The 20,612-nt window shown below is 34.2% G+C and overlaps 1 protein-coding gene across 1 annotated transcript in view; it reads left to right on the top strand.

Moving 5' to 3' along the window:
- The window catches only part of LOC143344968 (uncharacterized), a 202,895-nt gene that overhangs the window by 27,195 nt on the left and 155,088 nt on the right, over positions 1 to 20,612 (top strand). The window contains exon 2 of the mRNA XM_076771621.1: positions 4,380 to 4,758. Coding sequence (XP_076627736.1) covers positions 4,527 to 4,758 — 232 coding nt within the window. The 5' untranslated portion in view covers positions 4,380 to 4,526. The remainder of the gene's footprint in view (positions 1 to 4,379; positions 4,759 to 20,612) is intronic.

Below are 20,612 nucleotides of genomic sequence, written 5' to 3'. Positions count from 1 at the left end.
ATTTGTATTTTTATCGTCTTGCAGAATTTTAAAAATTAAATTAAAGTCGGGGAACCGCCCAATTTCTCAAACCTTTGATGCGGTATTGTGCAGGCAGCTTAACAAAAATATCCATCCCCTTAACGCGTTTGTTACTACTGGTTGGGTACCAAAAGACTGGAGAAATGTGTATTTTCATCGTCCTTTTTATTATTGATATCGTCTTGTAGAATTTTAAAAATTAAATTAAATTCAGGGAGTCGCCCAATTTCTCAAACCTTCGATGCAGTATTGTGCAGGCAGCTTAACAAAAATATCCACCCCTTAACGAGTTTGTTACAACTGGTTGGGTGCCAAAAGATTCGAGAAATTTGTATTTTTATCGTCCTTTTTATTATAGATATCATTCTTTCAGAATTTTAATAATGAAATTGAATTCAGGGAAACTCTGCTCTAGTTTCATTTACTTTTGAAAATTAATAATCGCTCTCGCGGATCATTTCGATACGGATAATAATTATTAAATACTCTGGAGAAGGTTTCTTTACATGCTCTATTTAAACTGGGCCAGTGAATTTCGTCGTAAAATATTAAAAAATAAATCTGTGTTACACCCTTTCGTAGAAAATGTCCATCCTTTGATTAAAAAGAAATATCCACCCCTTAACACGTTTATTACCACGAGTTATATATAAAATATTGTTTGCCCAAAGATTTCTCGAGAAATTTGTGTTTTTATTGCATCGCCATTTTTATCATGCAGGGGTTGTTCACCCTAATTGTTACATCAATTTTTGAGACCTTTATACTAATCTGATAAAAACATATTTGAAATAAAAATTAATGTGTACTTCGAGGAGAACAAAATCCAATATTAAAAATTTCGAAAAATTTGTTTATTCGATAAAAAGTTTAGATTAACTTTTTTTAAAAATAGCACTATGTATTTCTGATTTCACAGTCCTTTTTTAGCTTAGAAATTTGCAGTAATTGACATATAATAATTTTGAGAAAACAATTTTTTCTACAAAACGTTAAAAGTGAAATTAAATTCAATGATCTATTAAATTAAAAATTATTCTTACATCGTTATTAAGAAATACAGTAAGGAGCAAAACTAAACACACATACGATATTTTAACAAAAATAATTTTTTATTCAATATTTGCATGTATCATTTGTGATATCATTATATACGAAAAAGAATTGTACAAAACGAAATAATAATGGTACCACAAATGTTAAATTTGTTTTGAAGAGCCAGAAGATTGTAGATAATACTAAGTATTTTGTCTTTTTTTAATTCTAATATGCAAATATTGAATAAAAAATTATTTTTGTTAAAATGTCGTATGTGTGTTCAATTTTGCTCGTTACTATAGATGATATTTGAATTAAGAAAATACAGCCTCCATAAAACGTTAAAAGTGAAAGTAAATTCAGTGATCCATTAAACTGAAAATTTGATTTGCGTCGTTATTAAGAAATAAATGATATTTGAATTATCATCGAAACAAGATCGTTTCTGTAGAAACGCGACGCCATTGAGACCGTATCTAAAACTGTAGCGCACGAGAGGCCAGCGTACCGGATGACAAGGGTCTAGGTACTTCGTCATAAGACTTGCTCTCACCTATGCATCTCATTTTGTAACCAAAGTCACGTACTACGAGCTGCCTACGCGTGTCTTCGTAACGACGCATTCGTCTTCAGAAATTCCGCACGCACCGATTCCAAACGCCTCCGCGCGATAGAAAAATCGTTTTCAGACACCTTCTCCGAGTTGTTATTAAACAAAAGCAATCGTTAATACGTCAGAGTCGAGTCGGAATTAAGATTGGAAAGTTACCGTGACCGTGCATGCCTTGGAAAATTGTTGTCGTTGCTGGAATTTTATTTTACTCGCGAACTGGTCTTCGTGGCCGGAAAACATATTCCCAGAGATATTTATTAAAATTGTGTAACTGCTTGAGATTATTCAGAGAACACGGTTGTAAAATGAAAGAAAGGAAGGTGAAATTTGGAACACAAATTTGTAATTATATCTTTTTTCTACCAAACTTTTTTACTTACATTTTGATCTTCATCGTTTAAGAAATTTCATTTATTCTTCTCACGTTTCTAGAATTTCTGATATTTCAATTTTTCGAGACCCTTGTGAAATTTAGAGCACATTAATTATATTTTTCTGTCATTATTTTTATATCATTTTTATTGCATTTTTCTTTCGATCAAACGAAGTAAATAAAATTTAATATATTTTGTTGAGTACTTTTGATTTCTATTAGCGATGAAATATTACCCGAGTGATTTTGCTATTATTTGGAGTTTTAAAATATGTGTTTCTCCATTTTGAATTAACAGATTTAATTACATTAGAGACTTTGGAGTTCTTTCTATTTCTTTTTCTCACTGTTTCTTGTCACGAACCTTTGATATTCCAAGTTTTCGAGATCGTAGTTTTGGTATCGTTGAGTCGTTCGAGATCATAGCGCAGACAAGAGCGCTCAGTCGTTCCCGTTGGATAGGTCATAACTCCGGTTGACGCGTCACTCGGGGGATGGACCAAGGGGCAGACAATTAATCAGGAGCTCGCTTAATTAAAGAGGGTCTTCGCGCCTCAGACGCAAGAGCTCCACTTTCGAAACCGTGACACTGCGAGTGCACTTCGTTTCTCCGGTGTCACGGGCGCAATTTTGATCCACTCGACTGGCCTTTCCATGGTTCCCTACACAAAGACTTCTGTTACGTTATTTTTAAACTACTCTTACTCGTCTGGATCATCAGGACTGTGTATTAGGTTCCATCGATCGCGACTCAGTCGTTCCATAAAACTTGGTAACGTTCAAAAATGTCGATACACAATGATAATTACATCAACTCGTTAATTAATGGGAGTATTTTTATGTATAGGATGGCTGTTTTCAGGTATGAAAGATATTTTGGCGTGAGACACATTTTATTAGAGGGTTTATATTATTAATGAATTATTTAAGCATTTATATTTATATTTTCAAGTATGAAAGATACTTATATTGTGGCAGAAGATATATTTTATTATGGGATTAATATTATCAAAGTTAGACAAAAAAATGATTGAATAGGCACTATGAAAATTTAATATTGCAAGGTGATGTAAATGTGTGAATTATTTAAACATTTATATTTATATTTTCTAGTATGAAAGATACTTGTATTTTGTCATAAGACATATTTTGTTGAAAGCTTCATATTATTAGAGCAAAAAAAAACAAATAAAATTGAATAACCATTATGAAAATTTAATATTGCAAGGTGGTTGAAATGTGTGAATTATTTAAGCATTTAGATTTATATTTTCAAATACGAAAGATACTTATATTTTGGCAGAAGACATATTTTATTAATGGCGTTAATGTTATCAAAGCTGGAAAAAAGAATGATTGAATAGTCATTATAAAAATTTAATATTGCAAGGTGGTGTAAATGTGTGAATTATTTAAGCATTTATATTTACATTTTCAAATACGAAAGATACTTGTATTTTGTCATAAGACATATTTTGTTATTGGGTTAATATTATTACAGCTAGAAAAAAAAAATGAAAATTTAATATTGCAAGGAGGTGCAAATGTGTGAATTATTTATTCATTATTCTATATTTTCAAACTTGTATTTTACCATAAGATACATTTTGTTGAAAGCTTCATATTATTGGAGCTAAAAAGAAATGATTGAATAGTCACTACGAAAATTTAATATTACAAACTGGTGTAAATTACTTAAGCAACAATTCTGTAGATAGTTACAGAAAACAAAATATAAATTATTATATACTGCAGATATACCAAACAATAAGATCTTTCCCCAGTCGAGGCTTCATTTTCGAGAAAAACTACTTCCCACAGAGTACTACTTAGAATTCCTCAACAAAAGTAGAAACAGTAAGCACTGGACAGACCAACACTCCTATACTCAATTATCTCGAAACAAATAAATTTCATTTCCCATTTTCCACCAAGAAAAATTAAACAATATTTAAATGCAATCCTCAAATCAACAAATTTCAACACAAATACATGCGATCGATGTCCACAAAATTGCACCAGTGTTTACACGTATTATCTGTGTTCAAAATAGACGACTGGAGTTTTCTCATCGACCGTGCCACGGCGAAATGTGGCCAGCGTTCCATGAAATTTCTTAATTGGACTATCGAGCTTGATCGCGAACTATCGATGGTCGCGCGCGGTTGCGTTATTAGGACGTCGATCGCCGTTAATTTACGAAAGTAATTAGGGAGCAACTATGCCATGAAAACGAAGCTCTCGATATGCCTCGGTGTTACTTTCGACTTTGCTCGTTTGGACCACGAGCGCCCGCGAGGAGAGAGACTGTGCGAACATAAAATATGCTTTCAGTTTCCCCCATCGAAAGCCGACGACGCGAGGATGATTCGAGCGAGCGTGGCGCGAGTGTGAAAAAATCCAGCGACCAGGCGACGAAGCGTCGAGGTCGTGTTCGTTGATCGTTCGAGGGATTTTTTTTTTTTTATTTTTTTTATTAAAATGGCGTTGACGCCGTCGCGATGTCGCGGCGGCTGCGAGGGCCTCACGGAGGACGCGGCGAACCAGGACGACGCCTCGAACGCCGGTAATTTCGAGCCTTTGAGCGACTCCTGCGGCGAGAGCGACATGGAGGGCCTCGATCTCTCTCTGTTCGAGCCTCAGGTAGACGTTGCTTCCTGGTGCGACTCCCGGATTCACGCCGGCACTCTTCATATCCTGGTCCATTACTGCGGTAAGCTCTGATATTTTTCACCGCGCCCCGTTTCGCAGAAACGCGCAGATTAAGAATCACGGTGATTGCGACCCGCAACGTCCCGAGGGTCGTAACGATGAGTTCTTACCGCGGGCCGCTCGGAAATTTGACCTTAAAAAGAGCTACTTCCTTTGCAACATGGTGCTCGACTCTTTTCTGTCCATCTTGAAACGTTGAAATTTAAAACAGGATGGAAATGTGGAGACACGAAGATTTTTAGTTGCGTAGAATTTTGAAATTTGATTATTAAGCACTGTGAACATTTTAGATTTCAGATTTAATGCTATGTAAATCGTCAATATTGTCAGATTTTCATGTTGAATTTGACTTTACAAAGCCTTGCTGACCTTATCAATTTAAAATCAATTTAAAACAGGATAGGAATGTGGATGCAGATTTTGAGCTACGTAGAATTTTGCAATTTAATTATTAAACACTGTGAACATTTTAGATTCCAGATTTAATGCTATGGAAATCGTCAATATTGTCAGGTTTTCATGTTGAATTTAACTTTACAAAGCCTTGTTAACCGTATCAATTTAAAATCAATTTAAAATAGGGTAGAAATGCGGACAAAGGTTTTAAGTTACGTAGAATTTTTAACGTCACTGAACTCGTAAATATTGTCAGGAATTTCTATTGAATTTGACTTTACAAAGAGTTGCTGTCCGTATCAATTTAAAATCGATTTAAAATAGGGTAGAAATGCGGACAAAGGTTTTAAGTTACGTAGAATTTTTAACGTCACAGAACTCGTAAATATTGTCTGGAATTTCTATTGAATATGACCTTACAAAGAGTTGCTGACAGTATCAATTTAAAATCAATTTAAAACCGGATAGGAATGTAGACGCAGATTTTGAGCTATGTAGAATTTTGAAATTTAACTATTAAGTACTATGAAAATTCGAGATTTCAAATTTAACGTCTCAGAACTCGTAAATATTGTCGAGGATTTAAGTTGAATTTGACTTTACATAGCCTTGTTAACCGTATCAATTTAAAATCAATTTAAAATAGGGTAGAAATGCAGAGAAAGGTTTTAAGTTACCTAGAATTTTGAAATTTAATTATTAAGCTCTATGAAAATTCTAGATTGCAAATTTAACATCACAGAACTCGTCAATATTGTCAGGGTTTTATGTTGAATTTGACCTTACAAAGAGTTGCTGACCGTATCAATTTAAAATCAATTTAAAACAGGATAGGAATGTGGACAAAGGTTTTGAGCTATGTAGAGTTTTGGAAATTAATTATTAAGCACTATAAAAATTCTAGATTTCAAATTTAACATCACAGAACTCGTCAATATTGTCAGATTTTCATGTTGAATTTGACTTTACAAAGCCTTGCTAACCGTATCAAATTAAAATCAATTTAAAATAGGGTAGAAATGTGGACGAAGGTTTTGGGCTACGTAGAGTTTTGAAATTTAATTATTAAGCACTATGAAAATTCTAGATTCCAGGTTTAATACTACAGAACTCGTAAATATTGTCAGGAATTTATGTTGAATTTGATTCCTTTGGAATTTTGGAATCTCCGGAATTTATCTTCCTTTGCAAGATGGCACTTGTCTTCTCTGTCCATCGTAAAACGTTGGAATTTAAAACACGATAGAGATGCAGAAACACGAAGGTTTTGTGTTACGTAGAATTTTAAAATTGAATTATTAAACTTTATGAAAATTTTAGATATCAAATTTGACGTCGCAGAACTCGTAAATATTTTTTCTTAGGAATCTATATTAAATATAATTGATTTCAATATATATAAAAATATGGGTAACGAATGTCTCTGAAACGTTGAACGTTCTTCGCTTAATTTTTAGGCGGAATCATCGCGAAAGAATTTTTGACATTTTGCAATATAAATTGATTTTCGCGCGTCAAAGGCGATTCCATCGATAGAATTTTTTTAGAAAAAATTCGATTTGCGGAGGATGAAAGAATTTTATAAGTAAATGAAATTTGCGAATAAATGCCCCTTAAGAGGCAATTCGATTTCATCGGGTCGAGAGCGTTTGATAGATGATAGCAAATGAGATTTGCGGGGGCATTTCCTTGATAGCGAATTGATTTTTATCGCGTCGAACTTGGGTCGACGACGATGATTTTTTTTGCAGACTTTATTTCGACGCAATGAAAGGATAAAATAGACGAATAGTATACTAATTCTACCGGTGAAATTGTTAATACGGCGCCCTGGATAGTCGCAGAGTAGCGCAGAAACTAAAGAGAAAGCCAAAGTCGATGGGTGAGAGGTAGTAAAACGGGAATGGGCCAAAGTTCCATAAATTATACCCAAATGAGTAACGTGTTGTAAACGGAATATACTTAAACGATGTTTACAGTACGAAGTGCTGGGATTTGATTCGAGTTTGCATACTTCGAAGAATCCTGGGAGTAATAAGGATACGTATTTGGAAGCGCGTAAATGCAGCCATACGTAACCAGTATAATACTCGTTGCTTAGCTTTGGAAATATAAAATGCATTGTCGATTGTCTAGGACCCATTGAAAGCCAAGAGAAAATATCTTTTGGAACGTCTGACACTGTATGACACTTTCTACTCACGAAATAATTGGGTCCAAAGGGTTGCTAAATTTTCTCAAATTTCACTACTAATCGAATAAAATTATACTTCCTTTTTTTCAAAGAAATAATTCTTCTCTGCTTTGCACTTACAATTTATAAATATATTAAGAAAACCTTTGTTGGATTTTCCAGAGCATTTTGTGTACATTTATGTACCCAAGAGTAATTTACAATTTTATTTTACAATATTATTTTGGGTCCTCTTCAGGATAATTATTTAAGAGATAGATTCTGTTAAGACTTATTCCTATAAAAATTCTTTTTCTTTTTTAGAAAATAATAAAATTCTGTGTTTTGTACATGTCATATATTAAATTATTAAGAAAACACTTGTTAGAGTTACCAGAGCATTTTGTGTACATTTATGTACCCAAGAGTAATTTACAATTTTATTTTACAATATTATTTCGGGTCCTCTTCAGTATAGTTATTTGAAGTAGATTCTTCCAGGATTTGTTCCTATAAAAATTCTTTATATTCCTATAAAAATTGTTGTCAAAAATTATTAATAAAATTCGTCCACATATACAAATTTTTTTCTTAAAAGTACGTAGGATTTTGGAGGTATGTCTACTCATAAAAAGTAATTGTAATTGACCCCCGCAACTGAAAATAATTTTTCCAGAATGACTTGAAACTTTACCACTTCTGTGTTTCTTAAAAATTCGTTTTTGATTTCTAATAAATTCGTTTGACGCTGCACGGAAATTTTGTTTAATTCTTTTTTGTAGGTACCCATGACCTCTGCTTCACAAAAAAGTTTCATTAAAATATATTCACTGTTGCAGGAGTTATGGCTGTTTGAAAATTTGACCATTTTTATGGGGTTTTCCTTATTTTACGAGATCGAAGAACAACTTTTCCAGTATTCTTAGAATTTCTAAATATTCTCCACTAAAATACGCGTCGTTTGCATTTACAAACATTAAAATCGTCCAATCAGTTCAGGAGTTATGATTTTTTAAACATACCCATGGAATTTCAGGGGAATCATCCATGTCTCTGGTCAGACATTGTATTTTCGGTAAAGAATTTTTTTTCTCGAAAGTGCGTAGGATTTTGGGGGTATGTCTATTCACTAAAAATGATTGTAATGGACCCCTGCAACTGAAATAATTTTTTTTTGGAACGATTTGAAATTTTATTTTTCGTTGAAAATTGCACACCTACTCGAATTTTTTTCTCAAAACTGGTTAGAATTTCGAGGGTATGTATATTCACCCAAAATTATTGTAATTGACCTTCGCAACTGAAAATAATTTTTTTAGAACGATTTAAAGTCTTTTTTTTCGTCGATAAATGTAGGCACCATCTGTCGGTTTTTCTTAAAAATTCGATTTTGATTTTTAGTAATTTTGGTTGACACCCTACAGAAAAGTTGTCTAATACTTTTTTGTAGGTACCCATGAGCTCTACTTCAGAAAAAAGTTTCATTGAAATATATTCACAATTGTAGGAGTTATGGCTGTTTGAAAATTGGACCATTTTTATGGGGTTTTTCTCATTTTGCGGGGTCAAGGACCAACTTTTCGAATATTTTTAGGATTTTTACAAATTCTTCACTAAAATGCTCGTTGTTTGCATTTTGAAACATTAAAATCCTCCAATCCGTTCATGAATTATGACGTTTTAAACATACGCATGAAATTGCAGGGGAATCATCCATGTCTCCGGTCAGACATTGTATTTTCGGTAAAGAATTTTTTTCTTGAAAGTCCGTAGGATTTTGAAGGTAAGTCTATTCACCAAAACTGATTGTAATTGACCCCCGCAACTGAAACTAATTTTTACAAATCGATTTAAAATTGTTTAATTTAATTTTTAACTAACTTTTTAACGAAGTCTCAATCAAGAAATTGATATTCTTGATTTTCGTAATATTTTGACCTCTAGAATCTCCCATTACAATTTTTCCTATGGGTGGCTGAACATCCTGTATAAAATTATTTAAAATACACTTGTAGGATTTTCCTGAGCATTCTGTGTACATTTATATATCCAGGAGTAATTTACTCTTCAGGATAATTATTTAAAAGATGAATTGTACCAGGATATGTCCATATAAAAATTCTTGAAAATTGGTAACGTCGATGTTCAGAAATTGTGTTTTACTTTTGTAATTTGTCAGATTGCTCTTTGATCGGGATATGAATAATACAGAATAATAATAGTTATATTTATAAATGTATAATAATCACAAGCCCACCGCTTGGACGCGATTTCGCGTGGACACGACTCGACTCACACATCGGACGCGATGCAAAACTAGCGACAATCGACACGTTGCGTTATATCGTTGTTTTAACCATGCCGTCATCGATACCTAATCACTAACATAATTGAAATAACGAATATGGAGTAGTGGTGATATTAAGGACGAAGAGGAATTTTTCTTGGAGCCATAACGATCGACCATGCTCATCTGCGAGTGCATCCAGCCTCGAGCCGCGGGACAGAGAAAGGGTTAAAGCGATATCTTGGCGCCACTGCTGGGCAGAGAGACGATCGCGAGCGTAAGCTCACCTGCGAAGCCCAGCATCCACGTTCTCGGTGCACTTGCACAATTATTCCGGAGCCACGGGGCCAATTGGCATTAACATACAATGCGGCCCGCGGCTGATACGCGCTCGCAGACGAATATACTCCGCCGTGATTCACCGACGCGAATTAATCTACCGCGTTAAGAGGCTCTATACAAGTCGAACGCTAAAAAAGGCATGATTTTCTACGTTTCTTTTTACGGTCGCTACTAATTTCTCGCGATATCCTTTTAAACTAGTGGAAAGGAGAGCTCAAAACAAATCAAACAAATTCAAACATCATTAAAATATAGTATGAGATCTCTATCAAGGCTTAAAAAAGATGTTATTATTCGGGAATATTTTTTTGGGAAATTAACAACGATGTTCAAATTTTTTTTTTTTGATATTTATCCATCATCCAAGAACGTTTGTAAATATTTTCAATTATACTACAGTATCAAACATCAACCCTTACGTGCAAGTTTAGAATAATAATTGTTTAAAATATATATCAACGTAATTATTTGAAAATTTATGTAATATTCTATTAGTTCATTGTTTTTTAAATGCTTGAGACACTTTTCATACTTTGCAGATGTTTATAAGAATCATGTAAATAATTTTTTTACGCAGAGCGTTTTATGCAGTCGAATATTAACACTAGATTTACGAGTCAATTTGACTCATTTAGAATTTTATTGCTATAGATAAACTTGAATATTATTTTTTAATAACACATGTTGGTTTTTAATTTCGTAATGAATTATACATAAATATGAATTCCTCCCTTCGACTTACCCCCTCATTTCGTATTGTCGATTGTGGTATACCTATTTTTACGGTTGTGAGCCAATTTGACTCATAAAATGATTGAACAGTTAATTGCTTTGCAAATAAAATTTCTGGCTTACATAAAGAATCAGAATTCTAACACCAATTACGCGTAAACATTCATATTCAATTTTGTCAATTTAATAGTCAGCTGAGACCAAAAAAACCTTCTTTCATAATTCCGATTTATACAGGGTGTTCGGCCACCCCTGGGAAAAATTTTAATGGGGGATTCTAGAGGCCAAAATAAGAAGAAAATCAAGAATACCAATTTGTTGATGAAGGCTTCGTTAAACAGTTATTAACGTTTACAATTCCGCCTGTACTGAATTTTTTTCTCGAAAATGCACAAGATTTCGGGGGTACGTCTGTTCACCGAAAATTATTGTAATTGATCCCTGCTACCGAAAATAATTTTTCCAAAACGATTTGAAATTTTTTTTTTCCGTCGGATAATTTCATACCTCCTCGAATTTTTTTTTAGAAAGTGGGTAGGATTTCGGGGGTATGTCTATTCACTAAAAATGATTGTAATTGACCCCCGCAACCGAAAATAATTTTTTCAGAATTAATTAAAAATTTTTTTTTTCGTCGAAAAATTTAGGCACCTACCCCCTATCGATTGTTCTTACAACTTCCTTTTTCATTTTTAGTAATTTTATTTGACGCCCTACAGAAAAGTTGTCTAATACTTTTTTGTAGGTACCCATGAGCTCTACTTCAGAAAAAAGTTTCATTGAAATATCATCGCTATTGTAGGAGTTATGGCTGTTTGAAAATTGGACCATTTTTATGGGGGTTTTCTCATTTTGCGGGGTCAAGGACCAACTTTTCGAGTATTTTTGCGATTTCTACATATTCCCCACCAAAATACGCGTAGTTTGCTTTTTTAAACATTAAAATCGTCCAATCCGTTCAGAAGTTATGACGTTTTAAAGATTCACATGAAAATTCTGGCAGACATTTCTGGCCAGAAATTGTATTTTTGGTAAGGAATTTTTTTCTCGAAACTGAGTAGGATTTCGGGGATATGTGTAATGACCAAAAATGCTTGCAAGTGATCCCTGCAACTAAAAATAATTTTTCCAAAACGATTCGAAAGTCTTTTTTTACACCCAAAACTTTCAGCTCTTACTCGAATTTTTTTCTCGAAAGTGAGTAGGATTTCGGAAGTATGTGTATTCACCGAAAATTATTGTAATTGACCCCCGTAACCGAAACTAATTTTTCCAGAACGATTTGAAATTTTTGAATTTAATTGTTAATAACTTTTTAACGAAACCTCCATCAACAAATTGGTATTCTTGATTTTCGTCTTATTTTGGCCTCTAGAATCCTCTATTAAAATTTTTCCCAGGGGTGGACGAAAACCCTGTATATCGCGCGCAAACGGAGCATTTTTAGTGAAATATAATTTTATAAAATCAATTTTTTGTCAAATAATTTGGTCCACCAAGGTAATTTCAATTGATATTTATTTTACATCTAACTACGTAGGGTTGCCATCGTTGGAAAAAATCAGAAAAAATTTCTTTTGCTAACTGTATTTTAAAAACAGTGTGTATACGTGAAAAATGTTTTCAATGAAATTTTTAATAATAAATCTTTTATTTAAATTGATTTGGAGCTATTTTTTATTTTTTGCAAACAACTTGAATTTTGTTGTATGAGTCAAATTGGCTCACTTCAGTAAAAATAGGTATATAATCAACATCCATAAATCTAGTAATAATTGGGTAATTTAATGTATATTAGTAAGACTGCTTATGTAATCTTTTTGGTCTGAATATGGAAATGTTGGAGTTAGATAATCGAAAGGTAAATAGTTCATGAAATGTTCCAGCTTTCTCGGTAAAATATACTTTAATTACTTTTTTGCTTGTTTGGTTTTGTTCATGCTTCGTAACGACGGTACATTCGCGAATAGCGACTAATTATCTCACGAATTATACTCGTTTCGATTATCTAACTGTATGTTCTAACTGTAACTTTTATATGCAGAATAACGAAAGGAACCGAGTTACGTAAGACAAATTGTATAATTTAAAACAAGGCTGCACTTTGCATCGATGCACGGAAATGCTCGAAATGCAGAAGATATTGCACAAATTAAAAATGTGGAAGATAATACACCAAAATAATGAAATATTCATTTTCCTCAGATCGTTTTAACAATGCTTGCATAAAACATACTGTGTGTAAAAATTATATTGATTTTATATGAAGAAGATAAAGACTTCATACTTTTTAAAAAAATTATTTAGAAATTTAGCAGTATATAAATTATATTTATTATAGGCAATAAATAAATTTTAGAATACTGAGATATTATTGAATCCTTGTTGTCACGTCTGTACATCTACAGAAAGGGAAATTAATGAAGGGTGCCTTATTGTATTATTCCTCTGTTTTTATAATTAATTATTGCGTGCATTTATAATTATTTTTCTATTTACCTGCAGTCACTTCCATTCGTATTCATATGCTATAATGGTGATTCGTTATAAATAATACAAACTTGTTTCTTCGAGACATGTAAGGGTTTAAATACAAATAAATTAAAAGTAACACTTGTGAAGGGTCATGGCACGTTGGAGACATCGATTATCGTGTCATCAGCCAAGTTCAGCTGCATTGGGCCGCGTGCAGTACGGGATGGGTTACCGCTCGCGAAAAAAAACACGGTATTGTTGTCGATTTCTATATTTATTTGTTCATATTATTATACCTTTCTATCGGCCTAATAATTAGGCATTAAATGCACGTTAACATTGAATAAAAAAACAGGACTTTGTAAATAGAAAAATAATACAGTATAATAGAAAATGGAAAATGGAAAAATCTATGAGAAACAAACTGTCAATTCCCCATTACAATGTACGAATACAAATGGGAGTAACTATATGTATATGTACAATGTGCGTTCATGCCTAATGTTAATGCCTAATAATTATACATTAAATGCACGTTAACATTGAATAAAAAAATAGGACTTTGTAAATAGAAAAATAATACAGTATAATAGAAAATGGAAAATGGAAAAATCTATAAGAAACAAACTGTGAATTCCCCATTAGAATGTACGAATACAAATGGGAGTAACTATATGTATATGTACAATGTGCGTTCATGCCTAATGTTAATGCCTAATAATTATACATTAAATGCACGTTAATGTTGAATAAAAAAAAAATGACTTTGTAAATAGAAAAATAATACAGTATAATAGAAAATGGAAAATGGAAAAATCTATAAGAAACAAACTGTGAATTCCCCATTACAATGTACGAATACAAATGGGAGTAACTATATGTATATGTACAATGTGCGTTCATGCCTAATGTTAATGCCTAATAATTATACATTAAATGCACGTTAATGTTGAATAAAAAAAAAATGACTTTGTAAATATAAAAATGATACAGTATAATAGAGTGGAAAATGGAAAAATCTATAAGATACAAACTGTGAATTCCCCATTACAATGTACGAATACAAATGTGAGTAACTATATACGAGTCCATGTACAATGTACGTTCATGCCTAATGTTAATGCCTAATAATTAAACATTAAATGCACGGTTAATATTAAATACAAAAATGACTTTGTAAATAGGAAAATAATACTGTATAATAGAAATGGAAAAATCTATAAGAAACAAACTGTGAATTCCCCAGTACAATGTACGAATACAAATGTGAGTAACTATATACGAGTCCATGTACAATGTACGTTCATGCCTAATGTTAATGCCTAATAATTAAGCATTAAATGCACGTTAAGAAAATGGAAAAATCTATAAGAAAGAATTTTTTTCTCGAAAATGCGCAAGATTTCGGGGGTACGTCTGTTCATCGAAAATTATTGTAATTGACCACCGCAACCGAAAATAATTTTTCCAAAACGATTTGAAATTTTTTTTTCCGTCGAAAAATTTCATACATTCTCGAATTTTTTTTTAGAAAGTGGGTAGGATTTCGGGGGTATGTCTATTGACCAAAAATGATTGTAATTGACCCCCGCAACCGGAAATTATTTTTTTCAGAATGAATTAAAAATTTTTTTTTTTCGTCGAAAAATTTAGGCACCTACCCCCTGTCGATTTTTCTTAAAACTTCCTTTTTCATTTTTAGTAATTTTGTTTGACGCCCTACAGAAAAGTTGTCTAATACTTTTTTTTAGGTACCCATGAGCTCTACTTCAGAAAAAAGTTTTATTGAAATATCATCGCTATTGTAGGAATTATGGCTGTTTGAAAATTGGACCATTTTTATGGGGTTTTTCTCATTTTGCGAGGTCACGGACCAATATTTCAAATATTTTTGCGATTTGTACATATTCTCCACCAAAATACGCGTAGATTGCTTCATGCCTAATGTTAATGCCTAATAATTAAGCATTAAATGCACGTTAAGAAAATGGAAAAATCTATAAGAAACAAACTGTGAATTCCCCATTCCAATGTACGAATATAAATGAGAATAGCAATGTACAATGCATGTTCCTACCGCAGTAATTTCAGCAAATACCAACCGCAGACCCCACAGTCCACTCAAACTTTCCCCGCGAGATAAATGTCTCTGAAGATTCCAATTAATTCTCCCCTGATATCTTCGTAAATATTAATTCTTACGCCTCGTGGTCGGAAAGCAGTTATCGTCTCAAGCGTTGCGCTCGTTCTCGACACCGGGATCGCGGTACCCCGAAGAAATCAGCAAAAACTGATCGAGAAACGGCCACGCGTCGGATTAAATCACCTACACCGTTGGGGAACATCGTGCGTCCGTTATAAAAATGGTCGAGAGAGACTCTCTCCTGTGAAACGTCCGGGGGACCGTGTTTCCAACATGACAAGATAATTCCCTCGCATTAGCCAGCCGTATTTCACGCGTTATTCGTATCACTTCGCTACCGCATACCGGTGGAAGTCCTCCGGGCAAGAAAAACAGATGCTCGTCGAGGCTCGCGCTTGCACGAAACGAAGAAAGAAAGGTGCAGGTGATCGATTCGCAGTGGGGACCAATTAAATCGTGATTCAGCGTGTATACGTAATGCCCCGGCGGAGATGCTGTTCGCCAGATATAATCTCTACGGTCGCAATAAATCGATGTAGGTAAATGAGTCGCGTCCTTTCCGCCACGGTTCGTCCTCCTTTCTCGTTTCATTACTCCGGAGGTGCGCTCGCGTAGGATCTCCGCCTTTAGCCAGGAGACGCGTCGAAGGCGAACGGACGCGTCCATCGTCCGTACGATGGAAAAATGAGGGTAGGTCACCCGAGGCTGATTTTCACGTCTGCCAGACTCTCTGGGCGACGGCAACCGAGCTAATCGAGGAGTCGTTTCGCTCGGGACTTACTTTTCGCTCCAAGTGTTCTCGCGAACCTGTTTCGCGGCGATCGAAAGTTCGTGTTCGCTGGGAAATAGAAACGCGAGATTTATACGAGGCTAAATCAAAATGCAAAGATAGCTCGCGCGTGAAACTAAAAGCTGCAGTCGAACGCATGGATAATCTTGCTCGACGAGGCTTCGAAACTCTTATTTCGATTTTGGTTCCTGGATACTCTCTCATATCGTTTCTACGTGACGTCCAAATAATAAATAAATAAACTTGTGTACAAAATGTTTTATTAAAAAATTGATCTGAAATTTTTTTTTTAAGCTCGAATTTACTTCGAAGGACCCCGCGTGTTCTGTTGTATCTGGAGGCGATCCATTGTTTTTGACGGTTGAGAGTCACGGAGGGGGTAAAAGTGACGAAATGAGAAACGAAACGCACGATCTGGTCGAACTCTATTAGTCGAGCTTGTATCGCGACGTTCGCAGACTTCGTTTGTGACGCGACATAAAGCGTTCCTCGTTATAAGTCCAGCTTTGCATCGAACGGAAGGGTCGACGTCGAACTCAGTCGCGCGGGTAATTAAAAACGTCGGTACGATAATTATAGCCGGTGTTGTCGAGCGATCGCGATTTGTATTCAGCGAACGGAAATAGCTCGGGATAGGAATTGTCGACTGTTGTCGAACCGTTACGGGGTATAATTAGTAAACTTGACTTTTAAACCTGAAAATCCGCGACGCGTTTGAACTTTAACTTCGAGACCGCCGAAGAAGCGATAATTTAGATCCGAGCGTGTATCTTTCGGTGAAAGCGCGAACTTAGTCGATGTATACATAGCCGGTTTCGAGTAAATTTATACAGTACTCGCTGGTAAAAGCTAGATTAATGGTACTTTTACCGGGTAAATTTATTGTTCGCGATTAATATCGGCGTACGTTAGAAACTAATTTTTTATCGCTGGTTGTTTGACAAGGCGAAGTGCAGAATTTTCTATTTATATTTGTATAAATCAAATAAATTCAGAAAATTAAATATTCATCGATATACTTTTACTGTCTAATAATATGTCTTTTTTTTAGTTTTCTATTTTCTATTTGCGAAGTGCAGAATTTTCTATTTATTTTGTATAAATCAAATAAATTCAGAAAATTGGATATTCATCGATATACTTTTACTGTGTAATAATACGTTTTTTTTTAAATTTTCTATTTTCTATTTGCGAAGTGCAGAATTTTCTATTTATTTTGTATAAATTAAATAAATTCAGAAAGTTGGATATTCATCGATATACTTTTACTGTGTAATAATACGTCTTTTTTTTAATTTTCTATTTTCTATTTGCGAAGTGCAGAATTTTCTATTTATTTTGTATAAATTAAATAAATTCAGAAAATTGCATATTCATCGATATAATTTTACTGTGTAATAATACGTCTTCTTTTTTTAGTTTTCTATTTTCTATTTCGCGTATAAATTAAGCGTAGGATTGAATATAGAGTCGATTGAAGGAATATACAGGGTGTCCCGTAAATAGTGTAAGAGCCGGAAATGTGGGGTAGCTGAGACGATTCTGAACAACAATTTCCTTTGCAAAAATGTCGGATGGAGCTTCGTTTTTGAATTATTAACGAAAAACACTGACGAATCACGGCGCGCGCCTGCCGCGCGCTCAGGGCCGTCCGAACTAAGAGAGCCACCGTGTCGGGTAGGTAGCAAGATATGCATCGGAGATACGTCGAGGAACGAATACAAATAATTAAAAATACTACCACTGCAACTGTTACCTCTGCGGATTGGATAAATCAGCCAGCTAAATCGAATTTATTAATTATTTGTATTCGCTGTTTCCAAGGAAGAAGGAATAAAATGTGGGAAGATGCTCTCGGAATTTTTAGGAAATTAATTCTTCGCATCTGAATGACGCTTCTCGCCAGAGTGTGTTAAAATTAAAATAAGAATTATTTTCAGAAAATTAAAATAAATACGGTAAGAACCATTTGTAATCGTTTGTTATTAAAAACTGTACTGGAAAAGCAGGCTGGATTTGTGCGTACCGAAACATTCTTCGCATGCAAGGGATTAATAGAGAATTAATTGAAATTCGCCTCACCCATTTACTTGCAAGTTGCAATAGGGCCGGTTAGTGCACCCCTGTCAATCATGGAAAGGTCGAAGACCCCAATAAAAATCAGCTGATGGGACGGCCCGGTCACTGCACTCGCTTCTTACCCCGAAAACACTTCACAGCACGGTCACTAGCACTTTTCACTTTTACATTTTTGGGGTAAGAAGCGGGTGCAGTGACCGGGCCGTCCCATCAGCTGATTTTTATTGGGGTCTTCGACCTTTCCGTGATCGACAGGAGTGCACTAACCGGGCCTTATTGTCAGCGCAGCAGAGCAACTTGCTAGTAAATGGGTAAGTCGAATTTCAATTATTTCTCTATTAAAGCCTTTGCATTCGAGGAATGTTTCGGTATGCACAAATCCAGTCTGCTTTTCCAGTACAGTTTTTAATAACAAACGATTACAAATGGTTCTTACCGTATTTATTTTAATTTTCTGAAAATAATTCTTATTTTAATTTTAACACACTCTGGCGAGAAGCGTCATTCAGGTGCGAAGAATTAATTTCCTAAAAATTCCGAGAGCATCTTTCCACATTTTATTCCTTCTTCCTTGGAAACAGCGAATACAAATAATTAATAAATTCGATTTAGCTGGCTGATTTATCCAATCCGCAGAGGTAACAGTTGCAGTGGTAGTATTTTTAATTATTTGTATTCGTTCCTCGACGTATCTCCGATGCATATCTTGCTACCTACCCGACACGGTGGCTCTCTTAGTTCGGACGGCCCTGAGCGCGCGGCAGGCGCGCGCCGTGATTCGTCAGTGTTTTTCGTTAATAATTCAAAAACGAAGCTCCATCCGACATTTTTGCAAAGGAAATTGTTGTTCAGAATCGTCTCAGCTACCCCACATTTCCGGCTCTTACACTATTTACGGGACACCCTGTATAACAGATTTGCACGAGTTGTTTCAGGAAGTGAAGTATAGTATTTTCTATTTATACTTGTACAAATCAAATAAATTCAGGAAATTGCATATTCATCGATATAGTTTTACTGTGTAATAATACGTCTTTTTTTTAATTCTCTATTTTCTATTCCGTGTATAAAATAAAAGTAAAATTAAATGTAGAGTCGACTGAAGGAATATACAGGGTGTTCGACCACATCTAGGAAAAATTTTAATGGGAGATTCTAGAGACCAACATAAGAAGAAAATCAAGGATACTAATTTGTTGATTGAGGCTTAGTTAAAAAGTTATAGAAACATTTTCGACCATACAGTATATTTTCGGTAAGGAATTTTTTTCTCGAAAGTGCGTAGGATTTCGAAGGTATGTCTATTAACCAAAAATCATTGTAATTGACCCCTGCAACCAAAAATAATTTTTCCAGAACGATTTGAAATTTTTTAATTTTGTTGACTTTGTCCACCTACTTGAATTTTTTTCTCGAAAGTGCGTAGGATTTCCGTGGTGTGTCTATTCAACAAAAATGATTGTAATTGACCCCTGCAACTAAAAATAATTTTTTCAGAACGATTTGAAATTTTTTAATTTCGTCGAAAAATTTCTGCACTTACTGAATTTCTTTCTTGAAACTGCATAGGATTTTGGGGGTGCGTTCATTCATCAAAAATGATTGTAATTGCCCCCTCAACTCAAAATAATTTTTCCAAAATGATTTGAAATTTTTCAAATTCGCTAAAAAATTTAGACACTCTAACCCCTGTCGAATTTTCCTAAAAATTCGTTTTTCATTTTTGATAAATTCATTTGACGCTGTATGGAAATCTTATTTAGTACTTTTTTGCAGGTATCCATTAGCTCTACTTCACCACCAAATTTCAATTAAATCCATTGACTATTGTAGAAGTTAAGGCCATTTGAAAATTGGACCACTTTGATGGGGGGCTTCTAACTTTACAGTGTTATGGAACAACTTTTCGAATATTCTTAGAATTTCTACATATTCTTGATTAAAATACGTGTTGTTTACTTTTTTAAACATTAAAATCGGCCAATCCGTTCAGGAGATATGATTTTTTAAACATACGCATGAAATTTCAGGGGAATTAGGGGAATCATTCATTCACGATCAGACATTATATCTTCGGTAATGAATTTTTTTGTCGAAAGTGCGTAGGATTTCTGGGATATGTATGTTGACCAAACATGATTGTATTTGACCCCTGCAACTAAAAATAATTTTCCCAGAACAATTTGAAACTTTTCAATTTTGCCGAAAAATTTAGGCACCCTACCCTTGTCGATTTTTCTTAAAAATTCCTTTTTCATTTTTAGTAATTATGTTTGACGCTCTACAGAAAAGTTGTCTAATACTTTTTTGTAGGCACCCATGAGCTCTACTTCAGGAAAAAGTTTCATTGAAATATATTCACTATTGTAGGAATTATGGCTCTTTGAAAATTGAACCTTTTTGTGTGGTTTTTTTCACTTTGCGGGATAAAAGAACAA

The sequence above is a fragment of the Colletes latitarsis genome, chromosome 8 (genome assembly GCF_051014445.1).
Source record: "Colletes latitarsis isolate SP2378_abdomen chromosome 8, iyColLati1, whole genome shotgun sequence".
In the NCBI taxonomy this organism is placed as follows: Eukaryota; Metazoa; Arthropoda; class Insecta; order Hymenoptera; family Colletidae; genus Colletes; species Colletes latitarsis.
Note: the sequence above shows the minus strand (reverse complement) of the source record. Positions and strands in the feature narration are given on the sequence as shown.